The following is a 13,959-nucleotide window of genomic DNA, read 5'->3' on the forward strand; positions in this document are numbered from 1 at the left end:
AATGAAAGTATGGGGTAGCTCTAAAAAGCTCTTTTTCAAGTAACATTTTTAAATGTTTTTTTTTTGCTTTTTAACATTTGTATTTTTTTTGTATTTTTATTTAAAAAGGCATAGAACAAAAAAAGAAACCGGAGTAAAAAACATCTTTAAAAAAAAAAGAGTAGAAAAATGTAGAAACAAAAAGTTAAAAAAAAAAAAAAAAAATTACTGCTTTGGTGAGAATTTCTGACACTGGACAGGCCTGTCCTATGAATCCCTGCTTGTCTCAGAAGAAAAAAGAATCCTCTTGCATAAACAGCAAAAAGGGGCTTTGTTCGGATAATCCGGGTTGTCTTCTGCTCGCGAGGTGAGTACCTGGGCAGGCACACTGCCACCAGGTTGAAAAGATGTGGACGCCCCTGAGGAGTTATCAAGCTCTGCAGCAGGGTCTAACTCATCCCGAGCAAGGCATTCAGGTTGCACAGTTCTGAAATGTTCCCACTTCCCGGTGGTACTCTTGGAATACTGCTTGTTCCGGCAGCCCCTTCTGAACTCTTTTTTGCATATGTTACAAATTACATATTTGGCTGACACTTTCTTCCCGCCAGGCCTCATCTGAATAAATTGCCAGACCAAGAACTCCCTGGGTGGCTGAGGCAGGAACAGGAGTAGGGTGCTCATCTGAATCAGATGATGGCATTCTGATCACAGAAAATCACCAAAGTCAAAGAGATAGCCGTAAAGGTGTAACCGGAGAAAAACCATATAGGCAAATGATGCAACAAGGAAGGAATCTTCCTTTGCTAAATAAAGACATCCATATGAACCAATCACAATCCTTCCTTGGGATGTTTTTCCTCTCCCTGAGAGGCCCGCAAGATCGTAAAAAACAGAGAATGTTCTTAATATATCAAACGCAACACTACATAAACTGTTTTTGTACTTTTAACAACACTTCTCATGTCTTACTTTCCTCACTGTTATGAACTTAATCCCAAATGTACGATCTAGCGAGTGGATTGCGACAGCCACACAGCATGTACAGCCCCCTGGTAGTCAATGCAGGGGATTGTGTGTTCAGCTCCTGCGATTGTTTCATGAGAGCCATAAGTTTGCAAACAAAATTATTAATACAATATCTATTGTACTGACTTTTTCATTAAAGATTAGCATTCAACTATAACTGACAAGATGAAAAAGAACTCTGTACAACAGATTAGAACGAAATTTATAACTATGATCGCGAAAGTCTCCCGTGAGCCACCCATTAGCCTCCAGCGAGAGTGGTCACACACCTTAAAAATTGATGTACAAAGTGAAAACACATAGTTTACAGTATAGAAAAAACTGATCAATGTCTTTTTGAAATATAAATATTATGTTTACATAGATACAAAGACTATGAAAAGTATGCTGGGAATATTTCTGAATTAGTTACAACAGCGAAGAAGTTGAATATTCTCAGCACAAACATAGTCGGAGTAGTTTCCAAGCACTCATATATATATATATATATATCAAAAACGAAGTTGTCCTCATGTGAAAGCGCACTCCCAACAGGTTATATAAACGGGAAGAAAAAGCAAAGCCAGCAACTCACAGTGATTTCTTTAAGCAGTTTCATTATTCCAGGCCTTAAGTTATAAAATCATCTCTGACACGTGTTTCTAGGTCAATCCTTTCTTCAGCAGAGAAAAATATAAAAGTGTTTCACCCTCGTAGGTGCAGCCAGTGCTGGAAGTGTTCCAGGCATTTCTTTCTCACTGAAAAGACCGGCATGGCTTCAGCTTGTCTAATTGCAGGCACCTGATTAGTCTCTTTGAATACCAGTCCGCCCCAGTGGGTCTCTTAAGTGAGTAACAGTGCATGCTGGTTATGGTAGTCCTGCAATTTTATCATTTTACCCCAAGTGGGTTGCTGGAGCCAAACGAAATAATGAACCAAAGTGCAAAACCTTTGTAGGCGAATCCAAAGTAAAATTGTCAGATTTGCTGTGAATATCCCAACCTGATTGCTCTTATGTGACAATCCATTTTTATTCACACAGACCTGCTTCGATGCGCAGTGGTGCTGCCTTCCCGGCTGGACAGGCCGGTTAATTATCAAAAACGAAGTTGTCCTCATGTGAAAGCGCACTCCCAACAGGTTATATAAACGGGAAGAAAAAGCAAAGCCAGCAACTCACAGTGAATTCTTTAAGCAGTTTCATTATTCCAGGCCTTAAGTTATAAAATCATCTCTGACACGTGTTTCTAGGTCAATCCTTTCTTCAGCAGAGAAAAATATAAAAGTGTTTCACCCTCGTAGGTGCAGCCAGTGCTGGAAGTGTTCCAGGCATTTCTTTCTTACTGAAAAGACCGGCATGGCTTCACCTGTTGGGAGTGCGCTTTCACATGAGGACAACTTCGTTTTTGTTATATATATATATATATATATATATATATATATATATATTTTGAAACCTAGAAATTCACAAAAAAAAAAAAAAAGATTACAGTAATGTTATATTTAGGTGAATTTCTCTGTGACAACGTTAACATCTGAACTAAACAAAACACATAAATTAACCAGTTATAGTTAGCAGCTTTAACTATAACTTGCACCCCCCCCCATGCACAGCTTATGACCTCACATATGATATCACTCATGACATGCTCTATGACATCATTGATGACATCTCAAATTACATTGTTGATGTCATCATGGATGACATCATCCATGCTTTATTTTCCCACATATTGCTGTATAAATTGCTATAGCTTTACACGTGCTATAGTTCACATTCACAATCAACCACAGATAAATGGGAAACCCTCATTGAGTACGGTGTTCAATATGTATACAACTGTTCAGAGAAAGCCAAAATAGTGAATGCCAATTCCAAATCAAAGTCCCTACTACGGACAGCTTTTATCTATATTAAAACCTAGACACACACTGAACCTACATTAAGAAATAAAGCTGATATAACTAGAGAACTAAGTATTGTAACCAGTGATTACTTTATGCAGAGAGTTCTCTCTATGCTGCATTGTTTGCAAACAGTGAAATTCACATGAGAAAAATAGACCGCAGAGTATTGAAAATAATCCACTAAGAACAGTGTACATTCTAGGCAACAGTTGACAAAAATCCACTAATTGCTAAAAAAATACCCAAGATCTAAAAGTGCTAAGGATTATACTACGTGAAGCCTTCATGCTGTGGTGAAAACTTTGCAGATAGCCCTCCTTCTGAAGCAAAACAAGCATGCGTAAGTAGGTTAGTACCTGGTGCACACACTCTTAAATGTTAACTATAAATTATCATGGTGACACAATTCTCTCTGATAACTCAAGACTGCTTATAAAAGTTAGTATTTACTACGTAAAATCTTTCTGCTGTTGGAAACATTTTTTGCAGAACCAAAGCGTTTTGTGGAGCATAATCAATGCAAGCCAACTGTCACTTGGACACAGTTACTCTTGAATGTAAACATTTATAACATGCTCAATACCTCTACACAGCTATGGTGCATTAAGATGCACACGCGTTTTGTTAACAGTTACACCCAATAGCTTGACTCCGGCTGTACAAAATTAGATAGACAAGTATTATTGTATTTACACGTCACTATATACACTATAAAACAAACAAGCACGCTTATTGGATGATGTCATCAATTATGTGATTTGAGATGTCATCAGCGACGTTTTATACACACAAACACATATATATATATATTTATATATATATATACATTTTCCTCCAAATGGCACTTCTAGGCGCACAACTGTATTGCCATCTATAACTTATAACTCACCCCTAACTGTTCTCTGAGTATCTGTATTGGGTTCCTGATGTGTTGTGTTATCATCCTTGTGAATCCTTCTGAGCCATTTATTAGAACAATTGGAGATCTGTATGATGTGATACCATTCTTCTCACATATCTTATTGACTATTTGGGGCTATATTTTTAAATGTTAGGACTCCGTATCCCATAATGCCCCATTAAGGTACGTAATGGGAGAGACTATAAATTATGTGTAAATGGATCACTCACTCACCGTGATCAAGACCTTGTTAATTAAAACGCGTTGGTGGTGTTGGGTTAACCCGATCTTTGTTTAATTAATAAATAAGAAACTAAAGGATTCCTGTGAGTGCCGTGTGTGACTTCTCATCATTTGGTGGAGAATATATATATCTCATGCTCGTGCAGGCAGCACCAGGGCAGGAATGTACAGACTGTTCATATTATTTTTGGAGATGACAGATTATAACAAGCACTGGCAAGGCCAACACATCTGGCTTCCTAAGTTAGCCGGAGAACGCTGTATTCATCAGGAGGTGGCTGAGAGCCTCCGGTGTGAAGCCCCTACCATGACCTGAAAAGCTGCTTCTGCTGCAAATAAATATGCATAAGGAATTAACTTGCCACATCACCAAAGCAATAATGTAAAGTTAACGACACAATGTACCCATCCCTAAAATGCAGAGATCCTATACTGGACACACAAGTACTTGTTTACTGCTGATGGACCCTACACTTTCCATATTGAGGGTGGCTTTTTATAACTCCCTGTCACTGGGACACAATGTTTCCAGACTGTGGCTTACTGTTTACAAGGAATTGCTGGAGCACAGTTTGGAATGCGAACAGCTGCAGGTCTTGTGGGTATGTTGATGCGTGTGCTACTGTTTCACTTTTCCAAGATTGTTGCAGCTCATATAGGCACAAAGGGCCGAACTTCAGATTTTCACTCCATTTGATCACTCCACTCAACTTGGTGCCAAAGAGCAAGAGACGAGGATGGCTTGCTACGAATTTTAATTTGCAACCCAATGGATGATACAATTGTGCATCAATACGCAACTGCTATTTTTTTTATCCCACCCCAACTATAACTGCCCTTCCTTAATCCTATGTCTAGAACAAGGACCACATTCCACCAAGCGTCAAGGGCATGGCTACGTGCACTCACCTACATCACCACAATATTACACCCGCTTGGGGTGCAGGAGCCTACAGCAGAAACCTCTTCCCACATCCATACCCACTCATTGGATGGTTCAAAATCAGAGGGACAGCCTTCTCTTATGGGTGTAACAGCGCACACCAAACTATGGTGTTACCAAAGTACAGTGGCTAGGATATCGACTACCAAAATGTTGTGAAGGTAAATATATAGACGTAAATACAGATTTACTCTTCCTAACTTCATATCTACGTTCTTGATGGTATACATTGTTAATCACACATGTGTTGAGTTGCACAGCAAATCACAACTTACCTATGTATATTTATTGTCACAATATTTTGGTAGTCAATATTCTGGCTACCATATTGTGGTAGCCGGATATTTAAAAGTCGACATTCGTGTGGTATACCTTCTCTCACAGTTACCCACGCAGACTATTCTCAAAGAAGGTACCAGTTGTGGTGTGCACTAGATCACTTGGCTGGAATGCAGTGACAATCACTTTAAGGTCACAGCATTCCAGGCAGTGTCGAGCTTCTGGGGGAGATTTGAATGTGGTCAGTTATGATCAGTTTGCTATCTGAGGAAGTTGCATGCTATGAACCTAATAAAGGTTTACGAAGAACTTTTGAAGCATATTCTTAATAGTACCCATGACAGATATCCTCATGGCAGCTCTTACAGCTGGTGACCACAATTTCAGCGAAGCCCACTCATACGGCATGTATACACGGCAAGGTATGGCCATTTTTATAGGAGATAGCCATATTGGCAAGTCATACATTTTTCAATCTGGAAGAACCACAACCTTTCAGGAAAGTGATCCTGGATGCTGATGATGAACCCTTTCTTATTTTTCTTCTGTTTTTATGAATCGAATAAAAACAAAATGGCAGTTGAGTTACTGTATGCTATAGGACACAACCAAACGTCTGGGAATGTGACAAAGGCCTCTTCCGTTCTTCTAGAAACAAAGAGTGACCTGCTCATCCCTCATAAACGCATGACTATACACAGACACATAGCACCAGGCAGCCAGTAAGGCATGCCAGATCCACCCTTTTTTCCTGGTGCCCTTGGTCCTCATCTTAACCATTGCCCAATATGATGTTGCATGTACCACAAGTCTTTTGAATTCATTTACTCTTTTTGTCTCTATTACTTATGCTGCCTCGTGCATGCATAAAACAATATTTCTCCCCTTCTCAAGCCCTCTCAACCACTCTTTAGAAATAGTTTTGAACTGCAAGGTCTCTATCATTTAGCTCTCCTTTCCCCCTACAGGTTTTACTTCTTGAATCCCTCCTCATACCACCTTCACATTTAAGACTAGTCTTAGATTGCGCCCAGTCTAGTGTTTATTTATGCATTAGTCCATATAATGCAAAAATAACTCTGCAGAACCGTTAAGCGTAGTTAATGTCCTCTACAGGAGAAGTTAGCAGTTGTTCTTTGCCTGCCCTGCAATGATTGGTCCAAGTGCAATGAAGAATGACATAATCCAAGTGCAATGAAGAATGACATAATGACAGAAAGGGTGATTAACACATGTTAATGTCCAACAGCACTCACATCTTAGATATTAGCATTGCTCTACCTAACATCACCCACCACCGGCCAAACACACTGTCTGCTTCATCTACCTGCCTCTGAACCCACTACAGAAGGCCAAGGACACGCTAATAGGAACCGGTTGGAGGGGGTGCATGCCAGATATTTAGCCATCTTAGAATTCATTTGGGGAGGCCAGTGTGCACATCAACCTTCCCTATCAGTGTGGCAGGGCTGTGCTCACTGTCTGGTCAGAAGCACCTTTCACTTTGGACTTTGAATGGTCCTGCAGTTTGGAATTCATCTAACCTTTTTAGGCAACCAGAAGGATGCAGTCACAGTGTGACACAGCCTCCTGCACATGCACGGCTGGGACTTCAGCATGGGTGCAAATTGTTGCACTTTTCTCTAATGGGGTGCACAGTTCCTGTGTGCACAGGTTGCGCTCAGTGCACACAAGTGTATGTGCTTCCAGAGGCTACTTTATCTAATACAAAGACCCTGCAGGGCATCTTATGGCACCTGAAAGAGATGATTTATCAGACAGGGCTAAGATTAATGAGGCGTCTTCCTAAACCAACCCAAGAAGCCAAACTGAGATCATCTAACTCCACAATTTGGCACCTTCGCTCCCTGCTGCCATCAGCGCATGGTCTGGGGTGGGCGGAAATGATTGGAAAAGTCATGGAATGAAAAAAAGTGTGCCTTCCTCACTATACAGATTGCTCTCTTTATGAGGGGATATGGAAGTCTCGGCGTCAAACAATCGCTGGCCTCGTGTTTGACCATGATGCCACGTTTCCCGCCATTGTTCTCGGCCTTCCCTTTCAGAGCAGAGCCAAGGTTGAAGGCCCTGGGAGCCGGCCATGGAAACGACAGATGGGCTGTCAGCGGTAAACAACAATTCTCCCACGGAAGACCTGTGTGGTGACAGGGGAAGGGTGTGAAGGCCGAACTCCTAACAAGCAATACACTTATTACCGACACTTGGCTGGACAAGGTTACGGTTGTCCATGAGTGCTGCACAGGAAATTTACAGAGAACTGGTCAAAATCAGTGAGTGTCCCAGGTCCAAAGTGGACTTCACAGTTCAGGGACTGCACGTAGGCCCCTTTTTGAGATTATGTTTTTGCATACACATACCAACTGGATTGCTGCGTTTAGGCAGAGCTTCATGCCCGATAAGACAGCAATGTTTACAAGTGTTCATGGTTGTCAAGTAGGCACACATCATGTATAACACCTTAAGCCAGCCAGTGCTTAATTTGAGCCAGTGGCTTACAGTGCTCGGCACTGGCATATAATTGTCAACACCAGCACTTATGACAGTCTGCCACATGGCGGTGCTGTCTGTCTTGTATAGACATGAGCACAAGAGCTGCTTATTAACTGAATATACCTTAAAATGGATTACACCTGCCTTTCAAGCAATTTTTATAGCTTTGGGGCCTGAAATAGTCTGAACTGTCACACTTGGAGGGGTATGAAGTTTAGTAGTTGTGTTGACACCCGTGCTGGCAGGAGCAATGGGCTCGTGAAAGTTTCAGTGGCCTCCTGACGCGGGTCCTGGCAGTTATTTTTTCACAAATTAAGCACTGTAGCCAACCCGGACTTTCCGGTCAAAAGCCCTTTGCAGTCTGAGACGTCGTTTTGATTTTACCTTTTCAGCATGAGTTTAAAATCCTAGCATGGAAAGGTGTCCCACAAGCATGCAGCCACTCGACAGTTGTGTGTTAACTGTTTTATTACATGTATTAACTTTGACAACAGTGGTTCGACTTGTCACGCCATTAAAGTGTATTTAAGTTTGATATTCTAGAATAAGCTTTTGAGGTTTGCAGAGTGTGGAACAATACTGAAGTCATTCGGCAAATCTCTCTACTTCTTCAACAGCAGAAAATGCCAAAACCCTTCCTTGACAAATTGTCTATGAGGGAGAGAAAATTGAAGAGGGATGTATTTACCAAAACAATCGGAAGGTGTGATGGCAAACACTCTCTATGGGGATTTTATTTACAGGCACTTGAATACCTAGGATGTTTGAAATCTGGTTATCTTTATGATGATGTATCATTTGGAATTCTTAGTTTTTAGATCGAGCATAGCAGCATGCAAGCGCTGCTCTTTTCGACCTGTTGTAATCTCTTCTGTGGGCTTTAACCACACCCATTACTTTCATTCGTTCCTGGGCCTGCCTTTCAAAATTCCCTTGATTTCCTAGGGAAATGCTTTACCTTTGTCCCACCTTGAGGCTGCTTTGTTACCGCCTTGACCCTATTACATGGATCATTGCACGATCTGCCACATACCTTAGTGTGGCGCACTATTTTTTCGTTTGCCTCGCTGCTTCATTTGCAGAGAGAAAAGTTTCCATCTAAAAGACTGATCCAAAACTGAAGGCCCATAAAGAAAGTAAGCTGTCTAGTTTTTTAAAATTATTTTATGTAGAACTTTGCGGCTTGTGTCAGTGGTGACATCTTTCTTCTTTTCACTAGGCTCAGGTCGCTGTTGCCGTGGGTGTTTTACATAAAACAATACATATGAGTTATTTTGTATTTCTTTAACGTAACACATTTCATTGGGGAAAGGATCACTTTCCATTCACCATTTGCCTAGCGCGAGAACTTTTTATAGCAATCATTGACATTAGAAACAGCTGGAACTTGTAACGCTCAGGTGTATTTTTTTAATATTAATTACGAAATCCTTATTTGATTGCTGAAGTAAAATTCTTGCTCTTCACACTGACAAAATGCAAGTAACCCATGTAACACATTGCTCCTCGGAAGCGTCTCAGAAATCGCTTCTTCACAACACTGCTGACTCGAAGGAGGAAGTCGAATGTCCTTTAAAAGACATTTGAAAGGCAGCGGCCATCTTCAAGCGACTGATTTTTTGTTTGAATTTCAAAAGGTAGCGGTTTTTATTTTAAATTAATGAACTAATTTTCAATCTACTGTGTGTTGAAAAATATGTGGTGAGTCATGGTAACAAGTAGTGGAAATATAACATATTCACATCAGACTTCCTATTATAACTTTGCTTAGTTCTGTCCTGGTGTCAGACTCGAAGCAGGGTACCCAAAGCAGTCTTTCTTCTATGTCCTCCACCCTGTCGGTTTCTGCTCATGCTCTGGCTTCCTGGCTCGTCGGAGGCCGGGTGAACCGCCCCTGTCTCGGGTTTGTCCTGCAACACCTTTTAACAGCATTTTCATGTTGTACACTGTTCTCGGCTCGCTGGCTCGCATTCCTCCCAGTCTTCGCTGTGTCCTATGCTCCGTCATAAAGCCTCTGGTGGTGTTCGCCCTGGGCGGGCCTGGTGCCGTCAAAGGCACCCGGTGCAAGAAGATGGAGAATGTGAGTCTGAGAAGCAACAAGGTACATTTCCACCCTATACTTGCACAGTTCGGTGCTCTGGCACCAAGTACTGCAGCACAGACGCCCAGGAAGGCACATTTTAGAACCGACTGCCACTTTCCCACCTACTAACCGCTGTAGCTGCTACTTCAAGTGGAGCTTTCATTTAAAGACATAATGATTGGGCAACGCATCCCCACCATAATATCCAGTCCATCTTCAGTTCATATCACGCCCGCTATCACTCTATTATACGTAGAGCATCCATACCAGGTGTATCTTTGTTTCCTGAGGGTTAATCCCAAGAACTCCATCAAGGCATGCTGAGCCACTGGAAATATGTGGCACGAAAAGGCCAAATTATGAGGCAGGGTTGACCAATTTTTGTGGCAAGAAAAACCCAGTTATGAATTTACAACGCCAATAGCTCTAACTCAAGCAAATGCGAGACCCATTGCATTGCAAATGCTTGTTCCATAAGTCACAGTCTGCTGTGTACTAGCATCTTTCAATTGTGTTTGTTTCCACTGCAGGATCTCCCTCCACAGAACTTTGTTGACTTGCGGCTAAAAGAAAGAATTCAATTCTAGGTAACATCTTTGTAGAAATGTACACGACCAAAACCCATCGGAAATTAAAATTTAAAAAATAATACGCACCCTCGTAGAGCTGGGCATACTGTGGGAACCCGGCCGCGCGCAGCCAGGAACACGCTTTCTTCGCCTCCCTTTCTGAAATCAAAGAGAGGAGCATTTAAAAAATCACAGCAATATTGTTACGAATGTTACTGTCTTAAAAAATATCAGCATTTAAGTATTACATTCCATTATTGATTGTACTCCATTTTGTTTCGTAGATCATTTGACTGAGCCCACAGGTACGGGATTACGCAACATATGCATGTTGATATGCAATCGTTTATATGTTTCAATATTGCTATGCATTATGGATTGACAATATCATACATTTGCACAGGGAATGTTTATGCCTTCACTCTGACCAGCCACCTCTTGCTTGTACACACACCTTGAACTGAGTGCTGTGCGGAGCAGCCAAAACTATCTTTTCAAAAGTCTTCACAAACACTGATTGTTGCATAAAGACATCAGTGTGGTGTTTGGCAGCATGAATCTATTATAGAGTCACATGTTGTGCTTATTTCCACCATCCTGAGATCTGGCTTGGAAAATGTGCCTTAAAATGCTCACTAAGGTTTGTTGTGTCAACACACTATACACTCTTCTTCCAACAGCTGTTTTCCCTCCAGTCTATTTTGAGGCAAGTGTGCAGTCAGGAATAAACATGCAGCACGCTACTGTTACAGGGAACCTATTTCATAAATACTTACTGGAATATGGGAGCACAGCCCTTCATTAACACAACTAAACATGTCGGGGCCAGTGGAGTTTCATTTCTCAGAAGTCGGTGCCCACCACGACTGGAAACAGGTGGAATCAAACAGGCAGAAGTCATGCATATACTTTTGCGGAGCTCTATGAGGCATCACTTGGCAAAAATCCACCATCCAAAATGGGCGTAGGTGGCACCCTGGCATCAATGGAATGCTAAACAGGGATCTAGAGCGACACCAACAACAGGATCTGCTGAAAGGAGTTCAAAGATGGGTTTAACCAGCACCGGATATCCTCCCGGGGACTGGCCACGCGATAGAAATCCTGTGATTGATTGACTGAATGATTGATTGATTGATTGTTGGGAGTGTAGGTTGGAAGTCTATGAATAGAAAGCAAGATAGTCAGACACCTCAAGGAAGACAATAATGCAATGAGAAAACTAGACCACTCCAAGGCTGAATGAGAATAATCATGAAGAATGGATGGGCAAAGCTGTGACAGTCTGGGTAGAGAGAGCAGAGACAGTAAAAAGAGAGAGCGAGTTGGAGGAAGACGTGATAGTGATATTAGACTGTCTATTACTGTTCATTGTAGGAAAGGCAGGGCAAGCCCCAGAGCAAGGCAATACATGTAGCAGTCATGGCCAGCAGTCATAATCTAACTTCACCTAGGCTTGCAAAAATTAATTGCATCAGCCTGGCTCTAGGCAATATTAGGAATTCTCTTAGCAACCACAATGGAGGAATTCCCCTTAAGGTCGCAAAGTGTTCAACTTTTTGTCTGTAACATCTTAGAGGATGTAGGATCATATGTACAAAAACTGTGGTCCCAAAAGGCAGCTCCAATTTGCCTATCAAGATTTTGCAACCACTAAATTATTTTGTGTACAGATCTAAGTACTAATAGGTCCGTTCATAAACAACCATTGGGAGTGGAATCGTAGAATGAGCAGCCTATTGGACATTTAGTAGGCAGGTCGCTAATTGTGACTTCTTCCCATTGGCTGCAAAGACAAGGATGGTGGACTTCAAGACATAGCAGACCACCATGCTTGTCTTTCATCTCTAAACTGAAAAACACCCCCCCACCCCACCCCGCCCACCCAAACAACCCAATTTCCTCAAAGGAAACACGGCTGTTTTAAAATATATCTTCAGTTTTGAAAACTTCAGTGAGAGTTGGAAGTGGTCACCTGGGCCACTGCCTACTACCTCTGAAGCTGCCACCCCAAATGACAAAAGGACATAGGACCCAAGGGGACCCCTCAGTCTTGAAAATGAGTTACCACTTTAACTTGGAAGTCTATAACTTATCAATGATTTGAAGCCGGAATTCTCGTTCAAACCATTGACACATAGAATACCTATTTGGTACCTGGAAGCAATGTCGAAAACACTACCCTTCCGAATACTGAATCACTAACAGTTTGTAACCAATTTTGCTATTCGGAAAAACTTTTCAGAATCATAAAATGGGCTTAGTACAAATGTACAAGGGTTTCTATGGTCATCATCGCAAACCCCCTTATTCCATCGGGCTCCTAGCTTGTCAATGATGTCTCAATAGGTTTATCCAGTTAATGAATGAATAGCAGCAGCATGGACAAGTTTACTTGATTAGTTAATCAAAACCACAGACAACATGCCAAGCACACTTTGACGACTGCTTTCCTTCAATCTAAGCACAATTTAAAAAAATTGTAAAATAGTTAAGTATTGAAAATCACAATATAAAAATCATATTGTATTTGTAACTTACTATTTTCAATACCACGTCTATAATTATTCCTGACCCATAATAATACTTCATTTGTCATCCTTAGTGCAAACAGGAACAGAAAAAAAACTTTACTATGAAGCCAATTCCCATATTAATAAGATAGTTAAATAATTTTGTCTTGAAGAAGTCATTATGCCCAAATTACATTATTAAAATATTCTAGATGAACAACCAAGGATAGCATCAGGAAAAATGTAAGAAATGTTCATTTGTTGTCTCAGTTAAGGAGTGTGTTACTATAATTCTGTGATATTCCATTAAATCTTCTTTAAATTACTAGGAACAAGATTTCGGTATTTCGCCAAACTGCTACTGGTTCCGCTACATTCTCCTTTATAGTAAAAATGTACAGCATCCCTAACAGTGCATACTTGATGGTCAAATAAAAGGGTCTAATCATTTTCTGCCAGCGTCTGCTAGCTTAGGATAGGCATGCGGCATACATTCAATAGGCATGAACTCACAGTTGGCATATGCTGGACACCGATCTCTATTATACTGCCATACGAAAGGCCTTAAATCCCTGGGAATGGAAGCAGAAAATACACAAATATGTATATTCTCTCTTTCTCCTCTGAATTTAGTTTTGAACCCAATTATAAGTCACTGTGCAATTTAGCAAAAGAATATATAGAATTAGCTAGATTTAAAAAAAAAAAGTGTTGGAAATTTATTGGGAAATGACTTGAATAGGTTTATGCCCGTGTTTTTAATAGTTTACTTACTGAACTCTCAAAGAATTCCAAGTGTACGGATCGGCAGGAATAGTCACATACCCAACCATTTATGCACAAGGAAATATAGCACTATACATTCCTGTATACAGAACGATTACACTATATAGCTTTTATATTCTTAACACGAGGGGAATACTCTTCATTGTTGAAGGATGCCCTTCCCCTCCAGGCTCATCATTTCATCTCTTCCCTTGCACATCCTGACAACAGATTTGCTTCTGGCCTCATCAGGAATACAA

General features: G+C 41.0%; 1 protein-coding gene across 3 annotated transcripts in view; it reads right to left on the minus strand.

The window, feature by feature from the left end:
- STARD8 (StAR related lipid transfer domain containing 8) overlaps positions 1 to 13,959 on the minus strand; it is a 417,850-nt gene that overhangs the window by 65,793 nt on the left and 338,098 nt on the right. For all 3 annotated transcript variants that reach the window (XM_069210123.1, XM_069210132.1, XM_069210141.1), the window contains one exon: positions 10,509 to 10,580. In XM_069210123.1, coding sequence (XP_069066224.1) covers positions 10,509 to 10,580 — 72 coding nt within the window. The remainder of the gene's footprint in view (positions 1 to 10,508; positions 10,581 to 13,959) is intronic.

The sequence above is a fragment of the Pleurodeles waltl genome, chromosome 2_1 (genome assembly GCF_031143425.1).
Source record: "Pleurodeles waltl isolate 20211129_DDA chromosome 2_1, aPleWal1.hap1.20221129, whole genome shotgun sequence".
Lineage (NCBI taxonomy): Eukaryota > Metazoa > Chordata > Amphibia > Caudata > Salamandridae > Pleurodeles > Pleurodeles waltl.